Genomic DNA, 25,521 nt, shown 5'->3' with positions numbered 1-25,521 from the left:
AGCAGCTGCTTGTTGCCATAGAAACCCCAGCTCCCCACCACCATCGCTGCCAGCACCCCTCCCCAGCTTACAATTCCAGGAGGGCCAAGGGCACCGCGGGCCTGGGGTGCTGGAGCTGGGGGCGGGGGGGGCACGGTCCAAGCCGTCCAGGCTGGAACACCTGTGGGCTGCCAGGGTTGATTTTGGGGTCTCTTCTGTTTTTCCTCCCTCCGCCCCACTGCCTCTGACCCTGGGGCTTCTGACTGGCAGAAACACTCTCCAGTAGCTGTGCATTCCAGTCCCAGTTACATAATAAATGACGGGAGAGCTTCTGCATTTGGCTTTGGGATGTCACAACATGGAGCCAAAACAGCACATTCAGAGTCTGGCGGGATCCAGACCTTCTCTGTGCTTCTCCGGGTCGTCTCCGACCGCTGGCAGTGAGGCTTGGCTCCCTCCCACCTCCTTTTCGTCTTTTACCCACAGCACTGAGCGGGGTTCTGCATAGTGTGGTCTGTGTGTTGGAGGGGGTCTGGGGGGGGTCTGCACACCGTGTTCCAGAGGCCTGGCAGGCTGCCAGACGGCTGGGTGTTCATGGGCGGATCCCAACAAGATGCTGCTCAGTAGGGACCCGTGTGAAGTCCCAGACCTGGGCCCACATAGCTGGGTGTCCAAGAGTAGAGAGAGGGAAAGTGGCCTGGCAGTGGCTCGCAGACACGAGACCAGGGCTTTAGCTGTGTGCAAGCAGAGCATAAGGCAGTGGTGTAATGGGGCTGTCTCCTGTCTCCCCTCCATCCCCCCAAAAATGAATGCGGGCTTAGTGTGGGGGTGGTAGCCCCCCTCCATCCTGTCCTGGTCAGCGAAGGCCAGTTGTCAGATCCCCACCACTTGGCAAAGCACCGGCCACATATGTCTAGTCCTACATGAGGGGTATGGGCGGGAGAATTAGGAGAACTGTGGATAAACCAGTTTACTAACCAGCCAGAGACTAACCAGATTGATGAAGGCATTTGAAACCATATTAAATAAATACTGAAAAAGAAAATCCTGGGGCCAGCCCGGTGGCGCAGCGGTTAAGTGTGCACGTTCCACTTTGGCAGCCTGGGGTTTGCTGGTTCGAATCCCGGGTGCGGACATGGCACCGCTTGGCACGCCACGCTGTGGTAGACGTCCCACATATAAAGTAGAGGAAGATGGGCATGGATGTTAGCTCAGGGCCAGTCTTCCTCAGCAAAAAGAGGAGGATTGGCAGCAGATGTTAGCTCAGGGCTAATCTTCCTCAAAAAATAAAATAAAAAATCAATGAAATAAAATCCTAAGACTGCCAAGCCTGAGGAGAAGTCAAAGGCAACTAGCTGCCTTCCGCTGTGTAAGGGCAGCTGTCAGTGGCACGGGTTTAGGCTGGTTCTGTAGGGCCCCAGCGAGTGGAACCATGACCCGTGGAGGGAGCTATGAGGAGACCAAGTGTGACCGAGGAAGATCTTTCTAAACGTCAGAGCTGTTGACTTTGGAATGGGCCACTGAGCCAGGTAGTGAGTTCTCCAGCCCTGGAGATATTCAAATGAAAGTTGGAGATCCATTGTCAAAGATGTGGTCAAGCACATTCAGCTTCTCAACCCTATACTTCTATAGCATTCATTGTCAGAAAGTGTCCTTTGGTGAGGTCCCTGTCGCCCGGTGGCTGAGATCCTGGACTTGTGCTCCGAGGGGTGGGAGATCACAGAATACTCCTGACGGAAGAGTGAGCCAGTATCAGAGCTCTTGTCGTTGGTTGAGGGGGTCACTCAGCCCCCGGGGGGGGAGGAATCGGACATCTAAATGACAGGATTTGAAGGGCATGGGGCTGCCCAAACCGTTTCCCTCTGATGGCCCAACGTTCCAGGGTTAGCGGTCCTTACTGCGGGGTCAGCGTTACCCTCTCCTCGGCAGCTTCCTTCGAAGTCACGTCACTGTGCCGATGCCTAGGGCTGTGCCCGGGGGAAACAGCCGCCCGGGGTCTTCTGTGCCTCGGGGAAGCAGCGAAGGCCCGGAGCACAGAGGGATCCACAGGTCGCTTCTCAGCCTCAGTCCGGCTGGGTCGTGGGTGCGAGGACACCACCGTGAGCTCAGGGAGCCCAGGGGCCCATGCCAGCCCCTCCCCAGCGCTCGAGTCCACCTCTCCCCTTTTTCAGTCAGCTCTGACTAGCTCAAGTTCAGGGTTTGCCTTAGGGCCTTGGACAAGGAGATCCAGTCCACCTCTGGGTGGAGTCATATGTCAGACTCAGCAAAACAGGGGGCCTGCGGCCTGTCGTCCTGGCTTCCCTGCCGAGTCCTGGCAGTAGGACTGTGGAGGGGGCGGGAAAGTACAGTGCGGCGTCTGCAGCTTTGCCGTGCACAAGACGGGTGTTCGAGAAGCCTTTGTTGAATTATTATCATGTATCTGCATCTCCATGTCCCCACTCCTAGTGTTGCTTAGCTTCAATAGTGGTTTGAGTGAATAAATGATTAAAATTGAGAAAAATGACTTAGGCTTGTGTTGGGCTCAGTGCAGAGGGAGAGCTGGGAGCCGGAAGGCCTGTGGTCCAGTCCACGTACTGGCTGTGTGACCTGAAAATGGAGGCCACGCCTCAAGCAGCTGTGAAAACAAATAGGCAATGAATGCAAAAGAGCTCTGCAAACTCTTGCAAAGAGTTAGGAAAGATGAGGACTAATATTCACTAAGTGAGCACTTACTGTGTACCAGACACTTTATTATTTTTTCAATCCTTACATCCACTCTACGAAGTGTTATTTGCACCACATTATACAGACAAGGCTCAGAAAGGTTAAGTAACTTTCCCAACACCACACAGCTAATAAGTGGACAAGTCAGACTTGAACCCAGATATCAGTCTGACTCTAAAGCCCAATGTCTTTCTGTAAAACTCTGAAGCATCCACACCTAAAAGAATAATTACCTTAATTCCTATTTGTTTACATGTAGAATATCTTCATCTATTGGAGATGCTCCACTGCCTTCAAGGCTGCAACAACGTCACTCTCTCGTTTTCCCTGGTGCCTCCCCTCCCTGGGCAATAGTTCTGGCCTGGGAGCAGGCCAGCTGCTGGCCCAGGTTGCTTCTGATGGCGTGCCAGCTGGGGGAGTAACGGACTATGTTGTGATTGTGTCTCCAGAAAACAGGTTTTTTATTACTTCCCACGGCGGGCTGTACATCTCCGACGTGCAGAAGGAGGACGCCCTCTCCACCTACCGCTGCATCACCAAGCACAAGTACAGTGGGGAGACCCGGCAGAGCAACGGGGCCCGTCTCTCCGTGACAGGTAGGCGAGGGCCGGGGTGAGGGTGCCACCCAGCCCTGGGACTGGGCACGTCCACACCACGGGCTGGGGAGTCCACTGTGTACACAGGGGACTCGGAGACGGAGATTAAGGAACACGGGTACAGAAGCCGCTTGGGGCAGACCTTGTCTAGTTTGGTTTTGGGTGTCCTTCGTATAAAGACTCCACAGGTGAATTCTTTTGAGGAGTCTGTACCTGAAGAAGCTTAACTCTCCTAAAGAACTGATATGCTACCACTTGTCAAACAGTAAGGGTTATGGGACCCATCCTCTTTTCCTCTTTTTGCCTTTGCTGCCAGGAAGCTCATAGGTAGAAATCTGATGCTCAAACATAGTAACATAGATTGGATTGGATTGGAATAGATTAGATTAGGGAGGTTCTTGTATCTCTTCACGTCTCTAAGTGTTTTTTAAGATTCTGTTTTATCTATTTATGAGCACCTGTGTATCTCTTGTTGTAGCCCATCTCACAACATTTGAAAGTAGGCAGAATATAATTCAGAATATAATTCATAAAAAAAATATAATTCATAAACAGAATATAATTTCTTCGTTAAATAGAGGATTCTGATTCTGGATTGGTTATAGCTTCTTAGAAGGGATGGAAGCTAATATTTACTGCATCCCCCCGTGTGCCTGAGATTTCATTCATTTGCGGCCTGTTGGGCACCACACAGCCTTGTGAGGTGTGCGCTGCCCTCCCTACTTTTGCAGGCAAGAAAACCAGATCTTAGGGAAGCCGAGTAACTCGCCCAAACTGTTTAACCAGTCGGAGGCGCAGCCAGGATTCTCACTCCAAGCCCCCTGCCCCCAGCATCCTCCAGCTGCAGACCCCCACGGAAGGGGCCAATTGAAACACAACGTATGTGCCGCCGTCACAGAGAGTAAGGAAGGGCACATGATGCCGCCCCAGGAGGGCCTTCTGGAGCAGTGCTCGTCAAATTCTCTTGACAGTGGCCCACAGACAGACGATTTTATCCTAACCTATGCCGTGCACGCTGGCATCTCCTACGACACGCATTGCAATGCACTCTCATGTTCTCTATTCTATTCTCTCCTATTTTGATTTATCTAAATCTGGTTGCAGCTCACCAAATGGATTTCACAACTTCCTAACAGTTTGTGACCTGCGATTTGAAAATCTCTGCTCTTGAGGGGGTGGGGTTGGAGTGGCTTTTGGAAGGAGGATGAAATGATAGTCAGAACGCCTAGGTTTGGGGACCAGACTCACCAAACCACGCAACCCCTCTGGGCCCCTGGAAAGGAGCTTGAGCATGTGACCGCTCTGACTGCGTGCGCCTCTGACATTCTGTGGTTTGGTGAGGACTTTATCCAGGACCCCGTCTCATTTGCCAGAAGCATTTGGAGGCAAGACCAGGGGAGCAGGAGCCAGGGGGGCGAACATGGGGCTGATTCCCCCTGCGTCTCCAGTGCCTGGCCCTCTGCCTGGCTCATAGTAGGTGCTAGATAAATATCTGTGGAATTAACTGATGCCAAGGGAATCAGTGCTGTCATGTGGGGAGCAGAGAGAGCTGCACTGTGTGGCCCCATCTTTGTGGCTAGACTTTGGAATCTGCAGCCCTGTTCCCAAATGTGTCGGAGTGGTTCCCTTCCAAATTACAGGGACTTGTCTGTATGGTGTTTTGCATCTCATTTGCATGCTTCTCCTATGATGCGGGAGAGGCACAGAAACCCCTCCTGCAGGGCTGCCTCTTTCTCTTACACGAGTAGTTAGCCCCTTCATCTTACTAATCTCACCTCCAGCTTTTGGGGGGAACAAGCAGGCATTCCTCAAAAAAGATACTCTTTCAACTGGAGGATATGTCAGCCCTTCTCCTTCGGCTCTTCATTCCCCACCTGCTGTGAGAAGGGGAGGGGAGGAAGAGGATGAGAACGCCACGCAGAGACTGGGGGAGAAACAGAACCGAGAAACTACACAGAGAGACAAAGACAGGAGACGACAGCAACAGCGTGAAAGAGAGTTAAAGGAAGGAGGAGGGAACGGAGGGGAGCCAAGGGGAAGGGCCCCGTGGAGTGACACAGGCCCTGATGTGATGTGATATGACAAGGCGATCTGCAAGCTGCTTGTCTCGGCAAAAATGCAACAGATCCTGGAAGGAGGCCGTGCAGGGGGGCATGGGTGTCAGGGAGCTCAGGCCTCAGCCTCCAGCCTCACATTTCAGGACCACTCCCAGGATGGCGGGTGGGGATCAGTCATGGGAAAGGCTGGGCGTGGGTTTCAGCTGAAATGTATCAGTCTTTAGAGACTGGAACCCCTTGAGCTTCTGAGGCTGGTGTCCCAGAAGGGTGTGGTCCCTCCCTGGCAGGAAGCTCTGGGCCAACAGCTGGAATCTAGGCATGGAGACATGCAGCTGGGGAGTCCTGAGAGCTGGGTCCTGCCAAGGCACCCAGTGGCTCAGGGGGTCTGAGCCCGGCACACCCCCAAGGGACGGCCACCTCACCCTCTCCCCAGGCATAGAGGCAAGAGGAAGGGGTGAGAGGATACACGTGGCAGCACCTTGTCGTTGGTCATTTGCTGAGGGCAGCAACCATAGCTGTGGCTCTTCAGTCCTCACAAAGTGTTTGATAAAGGAGGAGGGAGGGAAGGGGATGGGCCATGGTGAAGTATATTGGAAAAAGGGCTCGTGAATCAGGCCCAAGTCCCCGTCTTAGCCTCCCCCCCTCACTAGCTGTGCAACCTGCCACAAAATAAATCGTGTTTCCAAACCTCGGCTTCCTCATCTATAAAATGGGAGTGACAAAAGGTCCTCCACAGGGTTGTCATGAGAGTTAAATAGGGTACCGTGGGGAAAAAGCTTAGTGTGGTGTCTAACTCCCAGGAAGCACCCAGTGGCGAGGAGCTGCTGTTTTGATGGTGGCGCTTATCATCGTTCTGTCGTTGCTCCCTTATTATTCCTACTGCATTTCCAAAGTGTGTGTGCGTTGGAGAAGCAACTTTCGTTTTTCTGTATTGTCCAAGATAAGAGGAGGCAGTTGCAAGAATAGTCTGGGCCACCAAAAATACAACCTAATAACAACCATTCTGTACACCTACGTGCTTTTTAGAGCTTACCAAGTGCTTTCATGTGGAATAGGCATTATCATCCACATTTATAAAGGAGGGAAAAACTAGTGACCAGAGAGGCTGAGCGACTGGGCCATGCTCCCAAGCTCGCGGAGGACAATGCCAGGTACAGCAGCCTCCTCGGGGTGCCCCGACCCCCACCCAGCCCATCCCCAGCTCCAACACGCCCCCCGGAGGCTTCTCAGGGCTGGGCCATCTGTCTCCTGGAGCCCTGCCCCAGCCCCTCAGCAGCGCCTGAGCCCCCCGGGCTGCCGCCAGTACACACCGCAGCATTTTACTTCTGCTCCGGAGTAATGAAAGAGGTTTCTTTCCCTCAGAATTTAATTTCACGCCTGAGACTCGGTGATTAATTCTCTCCCCCCTCCCCTTCCTCCACCACCCTGTCGGCCCCTCCGCTTGTAAATTCTGCGGTGTGCCACGGAATTTGTGTATTTTGCATCAATTAAGTGTCACATTGAGTAATTCTTCCCTGGCACCGGGTTTGTTTATCCCGACCATTCCCACGGGGTTGTGGGGGGGAAGAGGCCACAGAAGCTGGCAGGCAGGGAGGGCGGGCGAAGAATAGTAATTGCCGGGCACATCTGCATAGTGATATAGCATCCGTCAAGCTCCGTGACACACATTTGCCGTTGCTGCCGACAACAACCTTCCGAGATCTGGAGGCGGCACTGTCACCTCCACCGTGCAGGCGAGGAAACTCAGGCTCTGAGAGATCATCCGACTCACCCAAGGTCACACAGCTTCTCAGTGACCCGGGCAGGACCTGCACGTAGGTCTCATGATGCCCCGCCCGGCTCCTTCTGAAAAGCAGTGGAAGGTGGGAAGGGAGCAGAGTCTTCTGGAAGGTCTTTCCCCAGAGAGGAGAATTCCTAGCCCAGCCCTCTCCAAGGCAGACGAGCTGAGGACAGAGGAAATTTCCCATTAGTCAAGGAGGACATAGACGGGGGTCAGCCGCGCCCACTATTCACTCTTGGGCAAAATTCAGTATTAGATTATTCCGTCTCGGGTCCCATTGACGGAGCAAGGGCGCGGAGAGACCTGATTTCTGATCTTGGCTCTGCAGTGTGATCCTGAGCAGGTCACTGCACCTCTCTGGTCTCAGAGTTCGCCTCTGTGCTCTCCAAGGTCCCTAAGCCAGCTCTACTAGTCTGTAAGCCTATCAAGTTGTCAGGGTGGAGAAATCAGAGCACCGGCCCACCCTGCGCCTGAGGGCCCCATTCATCCTCCCCCAGACAGTAATGGCTCCATGGCCCCTGCTCTGTGCCAGGCACGGGAGACAGCCTCAACCTGTTCGCGGCCTCCCAGGGCCTGTGCTGACTGGTGGTGGAAGGCCGTGGAGGAAGCAGCGACAGTGGTGGCCTCTGGGAAGCGAAATGGGTGGGGGGCAGGGGCAGGGGTGAGCGAGACTCCCTTCATGCTATACTCTTGTATACTTTCTGAACTTCTGCCATGTGCATATATTACACTTTTTAAATTTTTCTTTAAAAAGAAAGGGTTGTTTGAAAATAAAATGAAAGAAAAAGAAAATGCTATGGGAGTCCAGCGAGACTGGCCTGGGGGAGACATCCAGAGGGGCGACATTGAAGCTGGTCTGTGGATGATGACTAGGAGGTGGCTGAGCAGAGTGAGCTGGCTGGGCACCCAGGTGGGCGACAGGGTGATGGCGCAGCACACCACAGTGGACAACTGCTGAGATGAGAGGGGAGGGGAGCAGTGGAGGCAGGCTAGGCAGGACGTGGTTGGGACTGGGCCAAAGAAGGCCTGGGGGTTCAGGGTAAGAAGTGTGGGCTGTATCATGTAAGTAAAGGGGGCCGAAGGAGGTTTTACAGCAGGGGAGGCCCCCAGTGGGCAGAAAACCCAGGGAGGCCTTTCATGGAGAACTGGGGCCTTAATCTTCTGCAGGTTAGGGCACAGGTCCCCCAGTCACTGGTTTCTCTTGGTTTGAGAATGCCAAACGAGGAGAATTGTTGGCGGGGAGGGAGGTGGTTCCCAGAAGGCTTCCCTTTGGAATCCTGGGCTCCAGAGGAAATGCACTGGCCTTCTGGGGGTCTGCCCAGATCGCAGGTGGGAGAAGACAGGACGGGGCAGGCGGATTGTTCCCCCATCCTGAGAGGCACCCCCAGTCTGGCCTGAGGCCCAGACCGAGACTTACCAAGAAGTGCAAACTCAAGATGCCATGATTCTCCTATCCAGGGGGTCCCTGCTCCCGAGTCTGGGCCAGACTCCAGGGACTGTTGGTATGAAACGAGCTCTCATGCACACTCCCTCCCTCTCTGCTCCTCTTGCCCTGTTTCCCTCTTTCCATCTGTCTATCTGTCTGTCATTCTAGCCTAGTCTGCCCGCCTTATCCTCTCCTCCCCTGAGCCCCTGCTCCCAATCACAGCTCTCAGGGCCTCCATCGGGCCTGAGTAGGAGAGTTTGGGCCAGAATCTGAGGCTCAGGGAGACACGTGAGCCCCCTCGCTGGGTCTGGCTCACTCTGGGCAGTGGGCAGCAGGTTCCTGTTCTGGGTACTTGCCTTCCCTCCCTCACCCCCTGCACCCCACCCAGGGCTGGCTGGGGCTGCTGATGCTGTCTGCCTTCCAGACCCTGCCGAGTCGATTCCCACCATCCTGGACGGCTTCCACTCCCAGGAAGTGTGGGCTGGCCACACCGTGGAGCTGCCCTGCACCGCCTCTGGCTACCCCATCCCTGCCATCCGCTGGCTTAAGGACGGCCGGCCTCTCCCAGCTGACAGCCGCTGGACCAAGCACATCACGGGGCTGACCATCAGTGACCTGCGGACCGAGGACAGCGGCACCTACATTTGTGAGGTCACCAACACCTTCGGCTCAGCAGAGGCCACAGGCACCCTCACGGTCATCGGTGAGTGCAGGATGCCCCTCTTCCAGCCCCAGTAACCTTTGAGAGCACCACAGTGTGACAGAGAGGGGCATGGGGGCAGCTGCCCCTGCCTCTGGCTGGCTCCAGGGGATAATCCCCTGGTTGAGGAAGGCAGTTTGGTGCCCTGGGAAAACCTCTGGGTTTGAAATCAGAAGACTTGCCTTTTGGTTCTGGCATTATCAGACTGACTTTGGGCAAATCACCTAACCATGATCATTGCCTCCATGTCCTTTTCTGAAAAATAGGGTAATGATCCTGGCCTTCCGACCTCCCAGAGGTCACGTGGGTCAGAAGGGATGATGAGGGTGATGGAGAGAGGTTAACAGGGCTTCCTGGCTTGTTGGGAGGAGGCGGTGTCTGTATTAAAGAAAACAATGCTGATGTTAATCAATTAGAGAGGACATATGTACCCCATCCGAGGCGACATTCAGAATATTTAGAATAATTGATAGGGGCACTGATCGGTCAGATCAGGCACTGGGTGTAAACAACCAAGCCAGCCTTTCCAGGACCTGCCAGCTGGATATCAGCTCTGGTCCTTCCTGTTCCTCCCCCATCCCAGAGCCCCAGGGGTCCAGGGAGCCCCGAGGGAGAGCAGGGGGCCTTAGCAGACCCCTGCTGCTACTGCTGCTGAGCCCCCGAGCGGGCAGAGAAGTCGAGGCAATGGGGCTGATGCCAGAAAAGAGCCCTGAAGGAAGATTCTTGAAAGTTAGGGGCTTCCTTTACCCCCGACTCCTGCCCCTCCCTTATGTGACCCTGCCTCTGTTGCCCCATCTGTAAAATGAAGAGGCCATTCCAGCTCAGGTATCCAGAGTCTGACTCTCTGAGCTCCCTGCTCTCTAGGCTGCAGGGAAGGTGCTGGCAGCAGGGGGGCTGGGATTCAGAGAGCTTCAGGGAATTTCACTCCTGTGAGGCCCTGAAGGTGGTACCTGATGGCATCTTGAGGGTCGTTTCCTCCAGGCAGTGAAGGAGGCTGTCCAGAGGTGGTCCCACCCCCATCCTACAGAAGGTTCCCTCTGCCACAGAGATTGAAGCTCTCCTCCCACCTCACCACCTGTCTCATGAGCAGAGAGCTGCCAAACTGCGGACCCTTGGGTGGGCCAGAGAACCACAGAGCCTGCCCCCTCCTGGGCTGGCCTCCTGGGCCTGGTGTCCTGTCACCCTCAGCCCAGATGTGTGCCCAGTGTCCTCCCCACAGTGAAGAGGTCTGGATGGGTGGAGTGCGTTTATCCGCAGGGCTGGGAGGAAGCCCTCCCAAGCGAATTCACCGGAAGCTGGAGGAGCAGAAAGAGCCCCAGGAAGCGCTCTGGGAGTGACAGTGCATGATACAAATGCTTGGGTTAAAATGCCACCGGCCCACTTCAGGGCCTAGGGCTTCCTCATGCACAGACAAGCCCTAAAGCTCGGAGCAGGCAGACAGAAGGACAGGAGTTGGTACCCACCCCTTTTCGCCCTAAGCACTGTCCAAAATGGTTTGGTCTAATATTACCTTCACCCCCTCCCCCACCCTCCTGCTATACACACACCACACACTCATGCTCACACCTGCATACACACACACACACTGTCCCAGGGAACAGGTGAGGAGGGCAACATACCCCCCAATCCTTGGGGAATTAGCAACTGACTGGGTACTTTGGTGTTCACAGCTCCTGCCCCAGCACACACAGGCCAGCAGGTACTTAAATGCACACAGGCAGATGTGTTAAAAGTTGACACGCCCACTTCCCCGTACACACATGCACACGTGTAATAGTGCCTGTGCACATACACAGACATGCACTTTTCTCCACCCTAACATGCTCACATCCTAGCACACGCTCACAGCTCTACAATAAGTAACTGCCTCCAGCTGTGTGCACACCCCACTGCCCCGTATGCATAGGTAGCCCTGATCCTCCTCTGATGCTCAGCTCCCACCGTCCCTCACACTGGGCTTGGCTGGACAACCAGGTTCAATGGGAAGTGACATAGCCTTTCTCTGTCTTCCATCCTCTCTGACTGCCCCTCTCTGCCAACTTCATGGACAAGAAAGCAATGTTTTTCCTAGCCACCGCCCCCCCCCCCCCAGGCGCATCCTGCCACCAAGCCGGTGCAGGGGCAGTGAGTTCAGAGCGGCTGGCTGGCAGAGCCCTGGAGCCCTGGCTGGTGACTAGGACAAGCAGGATGCCACCCGCCTTTTGGTGCTCTGACGTTTCCTGAGCAGCAGCAGCCCTGGGAGCCAGCAGGGACAGCCGCGCATCAGTCGACTCGTGTGTGATGTGACTGTACCCCACCTAGCCGGGGCCTGCCATCCCCCCATCCTGCAGGCTGCCTCACTGGGGGTCCCAGGCTCCTGCAGCCCTCAGCCTCTTGCATAGAACACCAAGCCCATGGAGATCAGGGGAGAGAGGCCAGCTTGGGGTGGGTCACCAGCCAGCCAGGCAGACAATCAGTAAACGTGACTCAGGCAGCCGTAGGGATGGAAAGATGAGAGACGCTACCCTGCTGTCAAGTGGCTCACAGTCCAGAGGGAGAGACAGGCACAAAGAGGGGCTTAAAAGACCACGTGCTTAGAGCAGTGTCAGTTACACACAGAAAGGCCCAGAAGAGGGGTCCTTAACCCAGCCTGGGAGGGAAGTGATGTCCAGGAAGGCTTCCTGGAGGAGATGACTTGAGCTTAGTGTGAAGGATGAGTGGGAGTTAGGCAAAGAAAACAGAGCTCTAGGCAGAGGCCTTGGGGCAAGAAGTAGCCCAGGATGTGCAGGAACCACAGGCAGGTTGCTGTGCAGCAGAGGTAACAACAGAAGGAGGGGTCAGGTCCCCAAGGGCCTCGACGGCCCTGAATGCCATGCTGAGTCTTTGAGCGCCGTGGAAGTTCTGAGCAGGGCAGTGGCCGGCTGCAGCGTGGAGGAGGGATAGATGGACACCGGGAGAAGGGAGGCAAGAAGGAGGGTACCGCATGGGTCCAGGCCAGGAGCTGCAGCCTGCAGCACAGCAGGGGCGGTCAGACGAAAAGCAGGGACCGACTGGTGCACAGAGAGAAAGTCAGACCAGCAGAAGGTAGCGACTGGTTATCCATATGGGTCTGGGAGACAGGCGGCTGGGCCAAGGGTGCCTCCCTGGTTTCTGGGGTGAGTGACAGGGAGGATGACGAGCTGTCAAGCTCCATCTTCCTTACGAGTTGAACGGAGTTCAGAGAACCGCCCCCCACCCCCACCCCGGGGTAAGGGATGCACATCAAGAAAGCACAGGGCATCATAAGAAATGCAGAGAGAGCTTCTGGCCTGACTCTGCCATTTAACAGATGAGTAAACTGAGGCCTAGAGAGGGGCATGCAGTACTCCCAGTCCCCCCACAACCAGGGCCTCCTGATTCCCAGGGCCTTTTGTGACCACGGCCCACCCCCAGCCACACTCCACCCACAGTAAGCCCTTTTTCTTTTCTTTTCCTCCTCGCGGTTCCCCTCACCTCTCTCCGGCCCGGCCCAGACCCCCTTCACGTGACCCTGACACCAAAGAAGCTGAAGACGGGCATCGGCAGCACCGTCATCCTCTCCTGCGCCCTGATGGGCTCCACGGAGTTCACCATCCGCTGGTACCGCAACACCGAGCTGGTGCTGCCCGACGAGGCCATCTCCATCCGCGGGCTCAGCAACGAGACCCTGCTCATCACCTCCGCGCAGAAGAGCCACTCCGGCGCCTACCAGTGCTTCGCCACGCGCAAGGCCCAGACCGCCCAGGACTTCGCCATCATCGTGCTTGAGGGTGAGCTGCAGCCGCGGGGAGAGGGGGGTGGGCTCAGGGCTCCCAAAGCCCCTACCGGAGGCGCCCGCCGCGGGCTCCCTACCTCTGCTCCTGATAGGAGGCGTTTACCTAGCGCTTTCTACGCACCAGGCAGACGCACTATCTTACTTCAACCTCCGAGGAGCCCCGTGTGCAGATCATTTTTTTATTGTTACTTATTTTGCAGTTGAGGATACTGAAGCTTCGGTCACTTGCCCGAGGTCACACAGATTTGAGCTTGGGTCTCTTAGCTATCATACTGTGTTGCCTCTGCCCTCCAAAATTACTAGGACTTCACTATTAAAGGATCTTCTTTAGAATCTCAAAGGCTTTCCATCCCAGAGGCCCTTCCCTTCCTAGAAGAGTGCCAGGAGCCTCCGGACTTTTAAATCCTCTCTCTGCCTGAGGCCTCTTCACCGTAGGCCCTGTTTCTTACCAGGGACTCGGGTTTCTGCCTGCTTCTCTCCCCGTAAAGCTGCGGTCACCCAGGGTTCCTCACTCAGCACAGCTGTGTATGGTGGTTCAGGTTGTTCACTGCACAAAGTGCCCAACCAAGAGGGTGAATAAGGACTGACATCCAGCTTGCCCTCCACTTGCCGTGCCGTGAGGCCTGGCACTGGGCTGTGACCCCACAGAGGAGGCACCTTTTTCTTCTTTGCACAAAGATATAGTGAGGCTTAGCAGAGGCCCCATCCTTACCAACAAATTTAGAGGTTCCCCAGCTCCTTTGTTGCTAAGGAAACAAAACAAAATAATCCTATTGCCTCTGATGATTTTTCACTGTAGTAACAGAGGCACCAAACCCAGGCAAGCCCCATGGGCATCAGGCTCCCACATGGGTCCATGTGACAGGTAGACCTATGGGTCCTCATTCCTTGGGGGTGGGACGTGGGAGCTGGGCACCCCTGGAACCTAAGCCCTCATCCCCCACCCTGAAGACAGTGCCCAGCAACTTCCCCCTGCGGCCCTCGCCGCCTCCTGTCCTGCCAGATCCCTGGTCTCTCTTCCCAATGAGGAGGCACACCAGCCAGGCACAGCCTAGCTTCAAATGGGTGCCTTTCATCTCAGGGGCCCCCCTGTCTGAACCACTCCCCACCTGGGAGCAGACCACCCCCTGCCCAGCGCATTTTCTCTCTGAGAAGACAGCCATTGATGGCCAGTTTGGAGCAGAGACGTGGAAAATGAGGCTGGTGGGAGGGGGAGAGTGTATGGGGGGGGGGGGGGGAGGGGCGGGGACAGCCAGAAATGGAGGGCACAGGGAAAGAGAGAGGAGGGGCCGTAGGCAGTGGTCCCTGGTGGGCAGTCCCAGGCTCTGCCAGGCACCAGGCTCTCCCCAGGTTTTAGATACGGGTCTCCACCAGAAACGGGGGCAGGGGCTGGCAGACTGGCCGAGCCTCTGTTGGCATCAGCATGTGGGTGTGAAGTGTGGGTCGGATGTAGGGTGCCATGTTACACTTGCTTTCTTTCCTATGCTTGTTTTGCTCTTTTGCTTTTTTAAGTATTTAACGCCAGTTTTAATCCTTTACAAGAGTCCTGCGTGGAAGGATGGCCAGGGTTAATAATTACATCCCTCCTGTGCCATGTGAGGACATTGGGGCACGGGGGTTAATTGTCTTGTTCAAGGTTATTCGGTCACGGCCGCAGACCCCCCACCGCCCCTGCCCTGGGCAGCTTGCATTTTAAGCCTCCACCTTGAGGGCTTTTGCTAACAGGGCTACCACCCCCTCCTGCTGGAATGAAAGCTGGAGTCGGACTCTGCAGGTCCGGCCAGGTCAGTCCTGGTTCCACAACACCGTTAACCTCTGAGCCGCTGCATCAGTATTAATAAAGGGAGGAGAAAGAGGCGACAACGAAAAAGTGGAGGGCAGCTAACATTTATTAAGCACCTGCAAAGCACTGTGCTGAGCACCTTTACTGCATTAACTCATTTAATCCCTCACTGCGTCAGCATGTGGAATGTACACTCATTATCCCCGTTATCTCCATCCTCCGCAGATAAGAGATGGAAAGACTCAGAGAGGTGAAGTAACTTGCCCAAAGACACGGAGGTAACAGGTTGCTGAGGGAAGATTCAAATCAGGAGTGTTAATACAAGTGCAATCGTAGTTGGTACCTCCCAGGGTTTTTTGGATAGCGCATGAATTGATGTACAGGAAAGTCTATTATTATATTATTATTATGGCTGCTGCTCCCACTCCTCCTCCTGCTGGGGTGGGGTGGCCTGGTGGGACAGTCTCTCCATGGCTCAGTGACCCTGAGGGGGGCTCCTCGCTCCCTGCAGATGGCACGCCCCGAATCGTCTCGTCCTTCAGCGAGAAGGTGGTCAACCCCGGGGAGCAGTTCTCGCTGATGTGTGCGGCCAAGGGCGCCCCGCCCCCCACTGTCACCTGGGCCCTGGACGATGAGCCCATCCTGCGGGACGGAAGCCACCGCACCAACCAGTACACCATGTCCGACGGCACAACCATCAGCCACATGAACGTTACGGGCCCCCAGATCCGCGACGGGGGCGTGTACCGGTGCACGGCGCGGAACTCGGTGGGCAGTGCTGAATATCAGGCGCGAATAAACGTAAGAGGTGCCTGTCTACATTTAAATATCAGAATAGGCTTTTGAGTTCCTTTGCCATCTTTGTGGTGACCATTATTCTTGTGGTGATTAGTACTTATTATTGGTCGTCATTTTGATTTTAGTAGCGGTCTCTCTCCTCTTTCTCCCCCTCTTCCCTGTCCTCTGGAGGTCCCAGCGTCCATTCTTGTGTGTGTGTGTGTCTGGTACAGTTCACCCCCCATTACATTCCCACCGCCTTCCTCCCTCTTCTCTCCCGCAACCTGACCTGCCCCCCCACCCCATTCCTCCCCATCAAATCTCTCTGGCCCCAGGTACCCTGAGCGCCCCACCAGCATCCACCAGCCCCACTAGAGCCTTGCAAGGACAAGGACAGAAGGGGCAGTGGGGCCAGGCTTGACCTTTGGTGGGATGTCCACCAAACCTGTGTTCCCAGTGTCCTCCCACTGAGCCGTCCCCCAAACGCTCCAGGAGATGTAAGCAGCCAGGAGCCAGGCGTCATCTTCTCCCAAACTGCCATCCCCCTCCTGCCCCCCAAGGCCCAAGCCATCAAGAGCAGGAGGCTCAGGGGCTGGCCTGGTGGTGCAGCGGTTAAGTTTGCATGTTCCGCTTTGGCAGCCCGGGGTTCACCAGTTCAGATCCCGGGTGTGGACATGGCACCGCTTGACAAGCCATGCTGCGGTAGGCGTCCTACATACAAAGTAGAGGAAGATGGGCATGGATGCTAGCTCAGGGCCAGTCTTCCTCAGCAAAAAGAGGAGGATTGGCAGCAGATGTTAGCTCAGGGCTAATCTTCCTCAAAAAAAAAAAAAAGAGGAGGAGGCCCAGGCTGGGTGGGGTCACCCTAAGGCAGGCACCTCCAAGCGGGGGAAGGAGTCCTCAAGGTGATCCTCCCCATATCACTTCTCCAAGTCACTGTGGTGAGAACAGAGTCTCCTCCGAAGCTCTCTGCAGCCCTGTGGGGTCAGACTGGTCCTCATCTGACCCTATCAGTGACCCCTGACCCCCAGGCAGAGGAGGAGCAGGGGAGGAGGAGGGAAGAGGCGCTGGTCCGGGGCACTGCTTGCTGCCATGGGGGTAGGGCAGGGGCGCGGGGAGTGCATGTTAAATTCACCTGTGCTGCATCTCCAGCCCCACCTGAGGAACGTGGCCTCCCATTCGGCCACCCTCCTGCCCTCTCCTCTGAATTGGAAGCGAGCAGAGCTGCAGGGTCCCGGGAGATCCCTGGTCCAGCCCTTCATCTGCTGGAGGGGGTGGGACCTGAAGCCCAGAGTTTCTGGTCCCCACTGCAGCACTGTCCCTGCCTGCTGGCCTCTGAGCCCCTGTACAGCTCCCACATTGCCATCTGCCCAGTGACCCAGCTGACGACACTCCCTCCCCACAGCCACTGTGATCAGAGCCACCCGTTTATAGTCCCTTCTCAGGGACCCACAAAACACATTTACATGTTGAAAGAAAATCACCAACTCACCCAGTGAAGACCTTCCTATTGTCTTTAAATATTTAATGTACATAAGATCCTTTTTGGTACAGACCATTATGAGCAAGTCAAATGAAGATAACAAAATCTCCACATGTCCATTTTAACCCCAAAATTTTAATCTCCTTGTAAATGAGGACTCGCCCTCCCAAACCCCAGTCATTTCTTGGTGAGGCTTCGGTTTGCCCACACCCCATCCCATTAGGGGAATGGATTCTTGCCCCAGGCATGAATGGAACGTGTCTGTTTGCCACTATTTGAAGCTAGTTACAGAGTCCTGGAGAGACCACGGGTGTCCCCAGTTCCAGCCTCTGCCTTCAGCCTTGTAATGAAGTTCTCTCCCTCCCCCCGCCGAATTTCCATGACAGTTTCAGAGGCCAAGCAACTGAGAAGAGCATCCCAGGGTGGCGCCTGACTGTCTCTGGCTAACCACACCACTTGCTCCTCCTCTCTTCCTCCTCCTCCCTCCTGACTTCTGCCCAGGCCCTCCCAGCATCCGGGCGATGAGGAACATCACAGCGGTCGCCGGGCGGGACACCCTTATCAACTGCAGGGTCATCGGCTACCCCTACTACTCCATCAAGTGGTACAAGGACGCCCTGCTGTTGCCGGACAACCACCGCCAGGTGGTGTTCGAGAATGGGACCCTCAAGCTGACCGACGTGCAAAAGGGCATGGACGAAGGGGAGTACCTGTGTAGCGTCCTCATCCAGCCCCAGCTCTCCATCAGCCAGAGTGTCCACGTGGCTGTCAAAGGTAGGCCTCCCCCAGACCGCAGCCCACCTGCTCCCCAGGACTGTGGGTCCCTCTCCGGCCAGCCGCTCAGGGAGCAGCAGGCAATCCTGAGTGAGTAGAAGGCCGAGGAAGAGAAGGCCTAGGCCTGGTGTTTGGGAGAAAGCAGGCAGGGTAGAAGCCTGGGGTGACACAAGAAGGCCATGAGTACATCTATACCCACGTCCCCTCTGTGGGCTGCAGGACGAGGCAGCTCTGACCACAGGGGCAGGAGGGCCAGTGACACAAAAAGAGGAGCCAGGTCACCTTCTGGGCCAGAGGCCTAGGTCAGAGCTGGCAGGCTGTATCAGTCTCCTGATGTCAGCCTGGAGCAACCAAGAACTCAGCAGGGGCCCCCAGAGACCAACAAGAGGAGGTGAGGGGCAGGAGCAGGAGGCTGGTGGAGGGAGTCACGTAGGGGCCCCGACTCCCTGCTGGGGCACAGACTGGCCGGCTCAGGCCACGCTCACCAGATTGGCAAGGACCTTTCAACTGCTGATGCTGCTTGAGGCCTGGAAAGCACCTCTTGGTGCTTGAGAACCTCCTCCCTCCCAGGTGCTTCACACTCACTGCGGGGCAGGTCTGTGTTCTGTGTCAGGGCACTGAGCACAGGGCCTGGTACACGGCTGCCATTCAGTAGACGTCTGTGGGTTAAATGAGTGAGTGGATATAAACGAGCAAATGAATGAGTGTGGGAGTAAAGCCGGCTGTGCCCTTGGTTCTGGGGCTGTGCAGGTGTGTGAAGATCCTTCCCAAATACATTCTTTGGAACTGGCAGGCCTGGAGACTGTGTGGGCAGTGGGTGAAAGTGAGGTAGCCTGGTGGCTCTGGGGCAGGACAGGGAGGGAGAACCTGCCGGGCCCGGCTGAGGGCAGGTTACTGAAAGCCAGGCAGCTGGAATGTGAAGTCACTAAGTCAGTGATGGCCGTGATGGGGAAAGGGCTTACGTCCATTCTGAAGAGCCAGGATGGGCTCAAGCATGGGAGGATATGCAAAGGGCTGACCTGTGTAGCCTGAGGCTCTGGAAGGGTGAAGATGGCAGCCTGGGGCTCCACATGGAAGGAGAGGGGCCTGTGGTCTCCAGCCACCATCCTGGTCTCCAGCACCAGAATGCGATCATTACAATAATATGACAGATGTAATTGTGGAGGGCCCACCACACGCCAGTCCCGTGCTAGATGCTCTCCACGCACTGTTTCATTTCACCCGACGCTGCCCACTCATCTAAGGCAGCTACCATTTCATCCCCAGTTTCCAGGGCAGAAAACTGAGGCACAGAAGAGTTAACTCAGATGTCCTCCGGAATCAGAAGTTTTCCCGGGTCTGTCTAACTCCAGACCCTGGACTCTAACCCACAGTGACCCAGAGCAGGGGAAGGGCAGGCTGGGAAGAGGCAGGTTCCTATGCTTGTGCCCAGGAGTAAAGGAAGAGAGCTTCTGGGAGCACCTGAGAGGGAGTCAGGAACCAGGAGGGGAAGGCTAGCCCAGGCCCTGGGGCCCACTGGAATGAAGCAAAGCAGAGGAGTCTGGGCCTGCGAAGGGGCCCTGGCCCATGGGAAGGCCCCAGAGGGTCCCAGACCCCTGGTTTCTTTTGCGCCAAGAATGAAAGCAGGATTGAATGGAGGCCCTGTGGACAGGACCAGAGAAGTGTGGGAGAAGGAAGAGTTTGGGGAGTCACCTGCTGCCTTTGGTTTGGCCCCATCAAGTATGCAGACATGATGGGGCATCCAGGTGGAAGTGTCCACAGAACAGCTGGAAAAACTGAACGGCAGCAGCGAAAGGCAGGTCAGCATTTCTCTCCCAAGCTCCTTGTCACCCGGGCTCACCCTCGTCGGCGCACGCGGGCCATGTCACATGCATCCTGTGCACCCAACACCTGTCACAGTGCCCCACAGTGAGTGTTTCTTGAACTGAAACTGAGACTGTGATCTGGGTTGGAGTGACTTACTGGGAAGCCTGACTTTGAGCCCCGAGAATTGGGGGTTATGTGGCCCTCTCAGCCCTGGGGAGGAGAGAGGAGACCCTTACAATATCTGCCTCCTGCCTCCGGGCAGCTGCACCCCAGCCAGGCCGAGGGGCATCCTGGCCACCTTCTCAGCCTAATGCCTCTGCCCAGCCCAGGGGCCTTGTGCCAGCAGGAACCTCACAACCCCCAGGCCACATTCTCAGCTTGGTGGCCCTGGAATACAGAGCAGCCTGCCTCACCCCTCCTGGCATCGTGGGCCGCCTGTATCCATTTCTGTTACAAGCAGCGGACCGAGAGTTTACAGTGTAAACATCACATATTAAAACATCTAACCTTTGCTCTACTCCTTCTGCCTGCCCGCACCAGCGAGCATTTGGCCGGGTTTGTTGGCTTAAAAAAAAATAACAGGGCTCCAGCGAGCCTCAGAGTACGCAGAACATCCTGAAAGCTGCCTCTGCACATCAATTATTCAGCCCCATTCAGGGAGCGATCAGTCCTAATGAATTGAATCTGATGCATTCCGTCTGAGCGACTCGCTGGGCCTGTTGTGATTGTGCTGAGCGACAGTGTGTCCCCCAGCCCAGGGGGAGGGAAGGAGGAGTGTGCGTGTGTGCGTGTGTGATCCTAGAGGGCAGAGCCCATGCACCAGGCACGTGTGTCTCCCAGCACCCAGCATAAGCTTGGCCTTCATAAAGCGGGGGGAGGGGAAGGAGGGGGTATAGTGTACACATCTGCCCTTCCGCATCCTCAGAGTCTGAAAATCCAGCCCTAGAAGGGGTATTATTGCCTGTTTTCTCTCCAGACCAAGAAACAGCATTTGCATGAGGAGCTCTGGGACCCCTCCCACTCTGAAAGCTCAGGTCCTTCATCCTTGCTCTTTCCCCGACTCCCTCTCCCCACCTTCCCCACCTCATTAGAGTGCACTTTTGCAGAAGAACCCATCAGAGCTGATTATGGGCACGCTGCTTGATTAGCTGATGTGCTGTTCCAAGAGCTACTCAAGGAGGAGGGTGGGAGTGTGCCCCTGGGCGTGGAAAGGGGCCCTGACTGTGGGGGAGGAAGGCACGGGCCCAGGGGTAGCATCCTAGAGCCCACTCCTACCACCTGGCTGGGACGGGTGTCCCACCTGGAGAGGCAGAGCAGAGACCTGGAGTGTAGAAAGGGCGAGGTGGGGGTGGAGCAGGGCACTAGAAGCTGGAGACCAACTGGAAGTCCCCCCACCATCTCTCTGTGGGGCCAAGGCTTCGTGGACTGGGTGGGGCAAAAATCCATGCTGCTCCATGAGCTGGAAAAACAACTGCTGACTCCATTCCTTCTGGGACTGCGTGTCTACTGATGAATTTTTCAAACACAGAGCTAAGAGCAGAACACACCAGACACACATGCACGTGCAGGCACACACATGTGCAGAGACCTGTGCATGAGTATGCATGCATGTACACATTGGTGCACACTGTATGCATGTACATGCAACAAATGTACACACATCAACCTGTGCACTCTTGCACACGTTCACATCCATGCATTCTGGCAGTTACATATAAGCAAATGTTTCCTCTGTCTGTATCCTCCTATAAGGCAATATTCCTGAGCCACAAAAGGTGGCTGCAGGTGGTGCCATATGAATTATTGCCCAAATGAGCCTGCAGTGGCCTGGCGAGGTGGGAGGGGCCGAGGCGAGAGAAGGTGAGGATGCTTTGAGGGCTGTCTGGGCTTCAGTGCGGGTGACGCTGACTGGCAGGGGAGAGCCAGGCTGCAGGGAAGGCAAATGCTCATCTCAGGGCACCCAGAGAGATCCTTGGCAAGATGCTAAGGGGAGGGCACATAGATCTAACCTAGATTTGGTGGCTTTAGGGCCCCCTGTAGCTGAAAAATAACGTAGCATAAAAGCATCTCTGGGCACGCAGGCTGAATGTTTAACTAACTAAGAAAGGCAGGGCTGCAACTGGGGCTCCTTGGCGTTGGCTCAGTGAGGGAACATCTCCATCCCCACATCTGAGCCTCTGAGGGCCTCTGGAGCCAAAACAAGGGCATGAAGGGCTTTCTGCCCATGCTCAGCAAGGCCAGGACCAGAAGGTGGTGCCAGGTCCCTGTGGAGAGCAAACAGAAGAGGGCACGCACACACGCTCACACAAACACTCTCACTCCCAAATGCCCATATTCCCCACCCATACTCCTTCCTCTCTCACTGCTCAAACCAGCCCCACCGTGTGCTTGGAGCCTCTGGAGGGGCCCCCCTTCCACCCTAGTGAATGGTGGGGGGCTTCTGTGATCATGGGGCTTAAGAAAGAGCCAGCCCCCTGGCCAAATGCCTGCTGTTGGCAGAGGGGAGGTTTGGAAGGGACCCGCCGGAATCCACAGGAAGGAGGCACACCAGGTTCTAGGGGCAGATTGCCCAATTGTGTTGGGGGCGGGGGGCACCAAGGAAGCTGCTGCCAACAGCCCTGTTCCTCAGCAGAGGGAACCGGGAACATAGGATCATGCATCCTCCTTATCAGACAGGGTGCAAGACGATGGTGGTGGTCACGATGTTGATGTATGATGAAGCAGCAGCAGCATCCTTGTATTATTTAGTGGCATCTCCTGTGCACCCACTATGTTCCAGGCAGTTCTATGAATATAGCTATGCTCTAGACAGACAAAAATCCCTGCCCTCAGGGATCTGCCACTCCAGGGGGGAGATGGGTAATGCATAAAAGATGTCCCATGTCAGATAGGGAGTGGGGATGAGAGAGCCAAGGGCAGGGGAGAATGGCTTGCAGTTTTATATAGGATGGTCAGGGAAGGGCTTCCTGACAAGAGAGGGTTGTGTAAAAAAAAAAAAAAAAACTGAAGTAAGTTATTATTATTCCTAAAATTTCCTAAAAATTCCAAAAATTCCTAATAAGTGATTATTATTCTTAAAATATTAGACTTGTTATAGCTGGAAAATCAGCATCTGGCTTTAGAGGTTGCTTGGTCCAACTCCTCCGTTTTTCAGATGAGGAAACAGGCTCAGAGGCAGAGGCGGGTGGTGGTGAGGAGGCGACTTGCCCGCAGTCACTGGCATGGATAGCAGAGCCTGGAACCCAGGTGTCCGGCCTCCCGGGCATGGCTCTCTCTCCAGCAGAGGCTCCAGCTTCCCCCAGGGCCCGTTCTCTGCTGAACAGGTGCAGTAAATAAAAAGGCTCCGTCTCAAAGACAGATGATGAGAGACACCACAAAGAGTTTATGGGCTGGGCTGGTGGTCAGCACGCCCCCCTCACGCAACGCTCCCAAACAAGTGGCCATAAAGGCTTTATGGTGGCCAGACACCTCCTGGACTGCCACAACCGCTGGATCTTCTCGGTTCCTCCACCCTCTGGCCCCTTCACCATTGCAGCACCTCGTTCCAATCCTCCCTCCCTCAAATCTGGCTGAGTTGCCTTCTCACTAAAGATGACAGAGCAGGGCTTCAGAGAGAAGCCCCCCATTATGTGGCATTCGGCCCCCTACATTCAGGCTGTGTTCTGGGGAAATACAGGGACTCAGGGGCTGGAGGGGAGCCCTGGTGGGCTGCGATCAACACTGAAGAGGTCCCTGGTCATCACCGTGATGGAGGTAGTCAGAGCCCCCAACTCCTAAGGAGTTGGAAATGGACACACACATTCAGCCAGCCCATGTCTGCCTCTGAGCACTGGGGAAGACACCACTGGCTCATGGGTCAGAAAGCAGCCCCACAGCTTGGCAGCTGCACACATACACCTTGCAGAGCCTCCACATGCTGCATCTCCGAGCCTGCCGCTCACTGCGCTCCTCCTCGTATTCAGCGACCCTGCCAAGGAGCCAACATCTTGAGGCTTTCTTTTCCTTCCAGGCTGTCTCACGTGCCTGGAGTTATGGGGTAGTCAGAATGCTGGCCTGGACCTGAGGAATCCTGTGAGCAGTTCTGCCCCTTCATCTCCCACCAAAGAGTTCGTCAGGGGACGATTATCAACCACAGCATCACACCGGGCCTGTCAGCCCTTAGCAGGAGTTGAGGGTGGAGGGGAGCCAGCATCTGTCTTGGACATCTGGGCAGTTGTCTGGTCATCTGCCTCCCACAGGTCAGCGCTCTAGAGAGCTCTGGCCAGCCCAGGTGAATGTCTACCCCCCAAGATGGATGTTGGCTACTCTCTCCTTCAGTGGCCTCTCAAATAGCCACCAATATTATTGCTGAAGACCAGAAGGGAACGACAGCCCCCAGATAGCCTTTGCCTCTTGGCTCAGCCTTTCCCACTCTGTCACTCCATCTGTTTTATAAAGCATGCGTGTCCTTTAACTCTCAGTCCAAACTCTACCTCCTCCATGAGGCTGTGGCCCCCAACGAGATGACACCTCTCTGCTCTGAGTTCAGCATCTGTATATTCAGGTGGTGCTTGTCCAATAATCACTGAGGGAAATCGCTCAGCTTCCCTGGCAAATGATAAGCTCCTGGAGGTTCTCTCTGTATTTTAAGCATGTTTCTACTTTCCCAGCCCACACGGAGCATAATGCCTTCACAGAGCAGGCATTTCATAAATATTAGATGAATTAGTTAATTAATGAATTAACCTGCCTTAGTAACTTGTTCCATTATCTAAATCCCTTCTTACTCAGAGAGGCAGTCTTTCCCTTGCCTGAATTAAATCTTCCTGCCTAATTTCAGTCTGTCACTCCCACTTGCCCTGTCCTCAGTGGAAGCGTGGTGCCTGACCATCCATCCCCAGGCCGTGGCCCTCCAGACTTGACAAGCCCTCAGCCCTCTCCTCCCTAGGCAGAACCCCCCAGCTCCTTGCTTTGGCCACATGTCCTCCTCGGCATTGCCCTCAGCATTGCCGAGACTCTCCCCTTGGTCACATTCAAATGTCTACAGGACTCATATCAAAGGAACCAGTTCGGGTGCTAGGACAGCAAGTGCCTGACCCCTAGCGAGGACCAAAGGAGAAGCCTCCGGATCCGAAATTCCATAGCACGAATACAGCATCTTGAGGAATAGCGTAGAGTCTCCTCCTCCTGGATGAACCCCAATCCTGTGCTCTCCTCACCCCTTGCCCACCTCACAGGTAACCTTCTAAGGTCAACCAGGAAATGATATCCAGACATGTGTTCATTCATTTACTCATCCCACAAGCACTTATTGGGCTCCTGAAGTTTGCCTGCTTACGGTACAGGAGCTGCAGGGCTGTGCAGGAGGAGGGCAGGCCTCACAGAAGAGATGGCATTGGAGCAGGGTAGGAAAGGATGAGCAGGCGTTTCCCAAGAATCCTGCCGGGCTCTAGCTTTGGGCCTTTGTGGGAAGGAGGACTAGACCAGAATTGCTTCTGCTAAGCTTCAGGAGACCAACTGAGTGGCAGATCTGGGTCTCTGCAACAATCCCATCAGAAAGTCCAAGGAGGCCAGAGGCCTCGATCTGATCTAGGCACCAAAAAAGTGGGGAGTGGAGATCAGCAGAGCCCCACAGAGGAATCTTTGGGAAGTCTCTCAGTAGTGCTCATTGGGCCAATGCTAGAGCCAGGGTCCTGCAAAAATCTACCTGGAGATCTTCAAGGCCCAGCAAGCCACTCAGAATACTGGGGGCAAGGACTCAACCCAGGGAGCAGAGGCAGCTGGAGAGTGGGATGGGGAGATCCAGACAACAACCGGAGCCCCAGAAAACCTGGCTGGATTTAGGACCTGGATTTGGGCCCAGGTGGATTGGGAATAAGATGGGTCAAAAGCCAGCCTTTGGGCCA

At 55.4% G+C, this 25,521-nt stretch overlaps 1 protein-coding gene across 5 annotated transcripts in view; it reads left to right on the top strand.

The window, feature by feature from the left end:
• The window catches only part of DSCAML1 (DS cell adhesion molecule like 1), a 339,853-nt gene that overhangs the window by 240,248 nt on the left and 74,084 nt on the right, over positions 1-25,521 (top strand). For all 5 annotated transcript variants that reach the window (XM_070272833.1, XM_023644895.2, XM_023644893.2 and 2 more), the window contains 5 exons: positions 3,132-3,278; positions 8,966-9,244; positions 12,733-13,008; positions 15,308-15,604; positions 17,558-17,830. In XM_070272833.1, coding sequence (XP_070128934.1) covers positions 3,132-3,278; positions 8,966-9,244; positions 12,733-13,008; positions 15,308-15,604; positions 17,558-17,830 — 1,272 coding nt within the window. The remainder of the gene's footprint in view (positions 1-3,131; positions 3,279-8,965; positions 9,245-12,732; positions 13,009-15,307; positions 15,605-17,557; positions 17,831-25,521) is intronic.

Source organism: Equus caballus, chromosome 7 (assembly GCF_041296265.1).
Source record: "Equus caballus isolate H_3958 breed thoroughbred chromosome 7, TB-T2T, whole genome shotgun sequence".
NCBI lineage: Eukaryota > Metazoa > Chordata > Mammalia > Perissodactyla > Equidae > Equus > Equus caballus.
The sequence above is the reverse complement of the archived record's forward strand: the minus strand, read 5'-3'. Positions and strand labels throughout refer to the sequence as shown.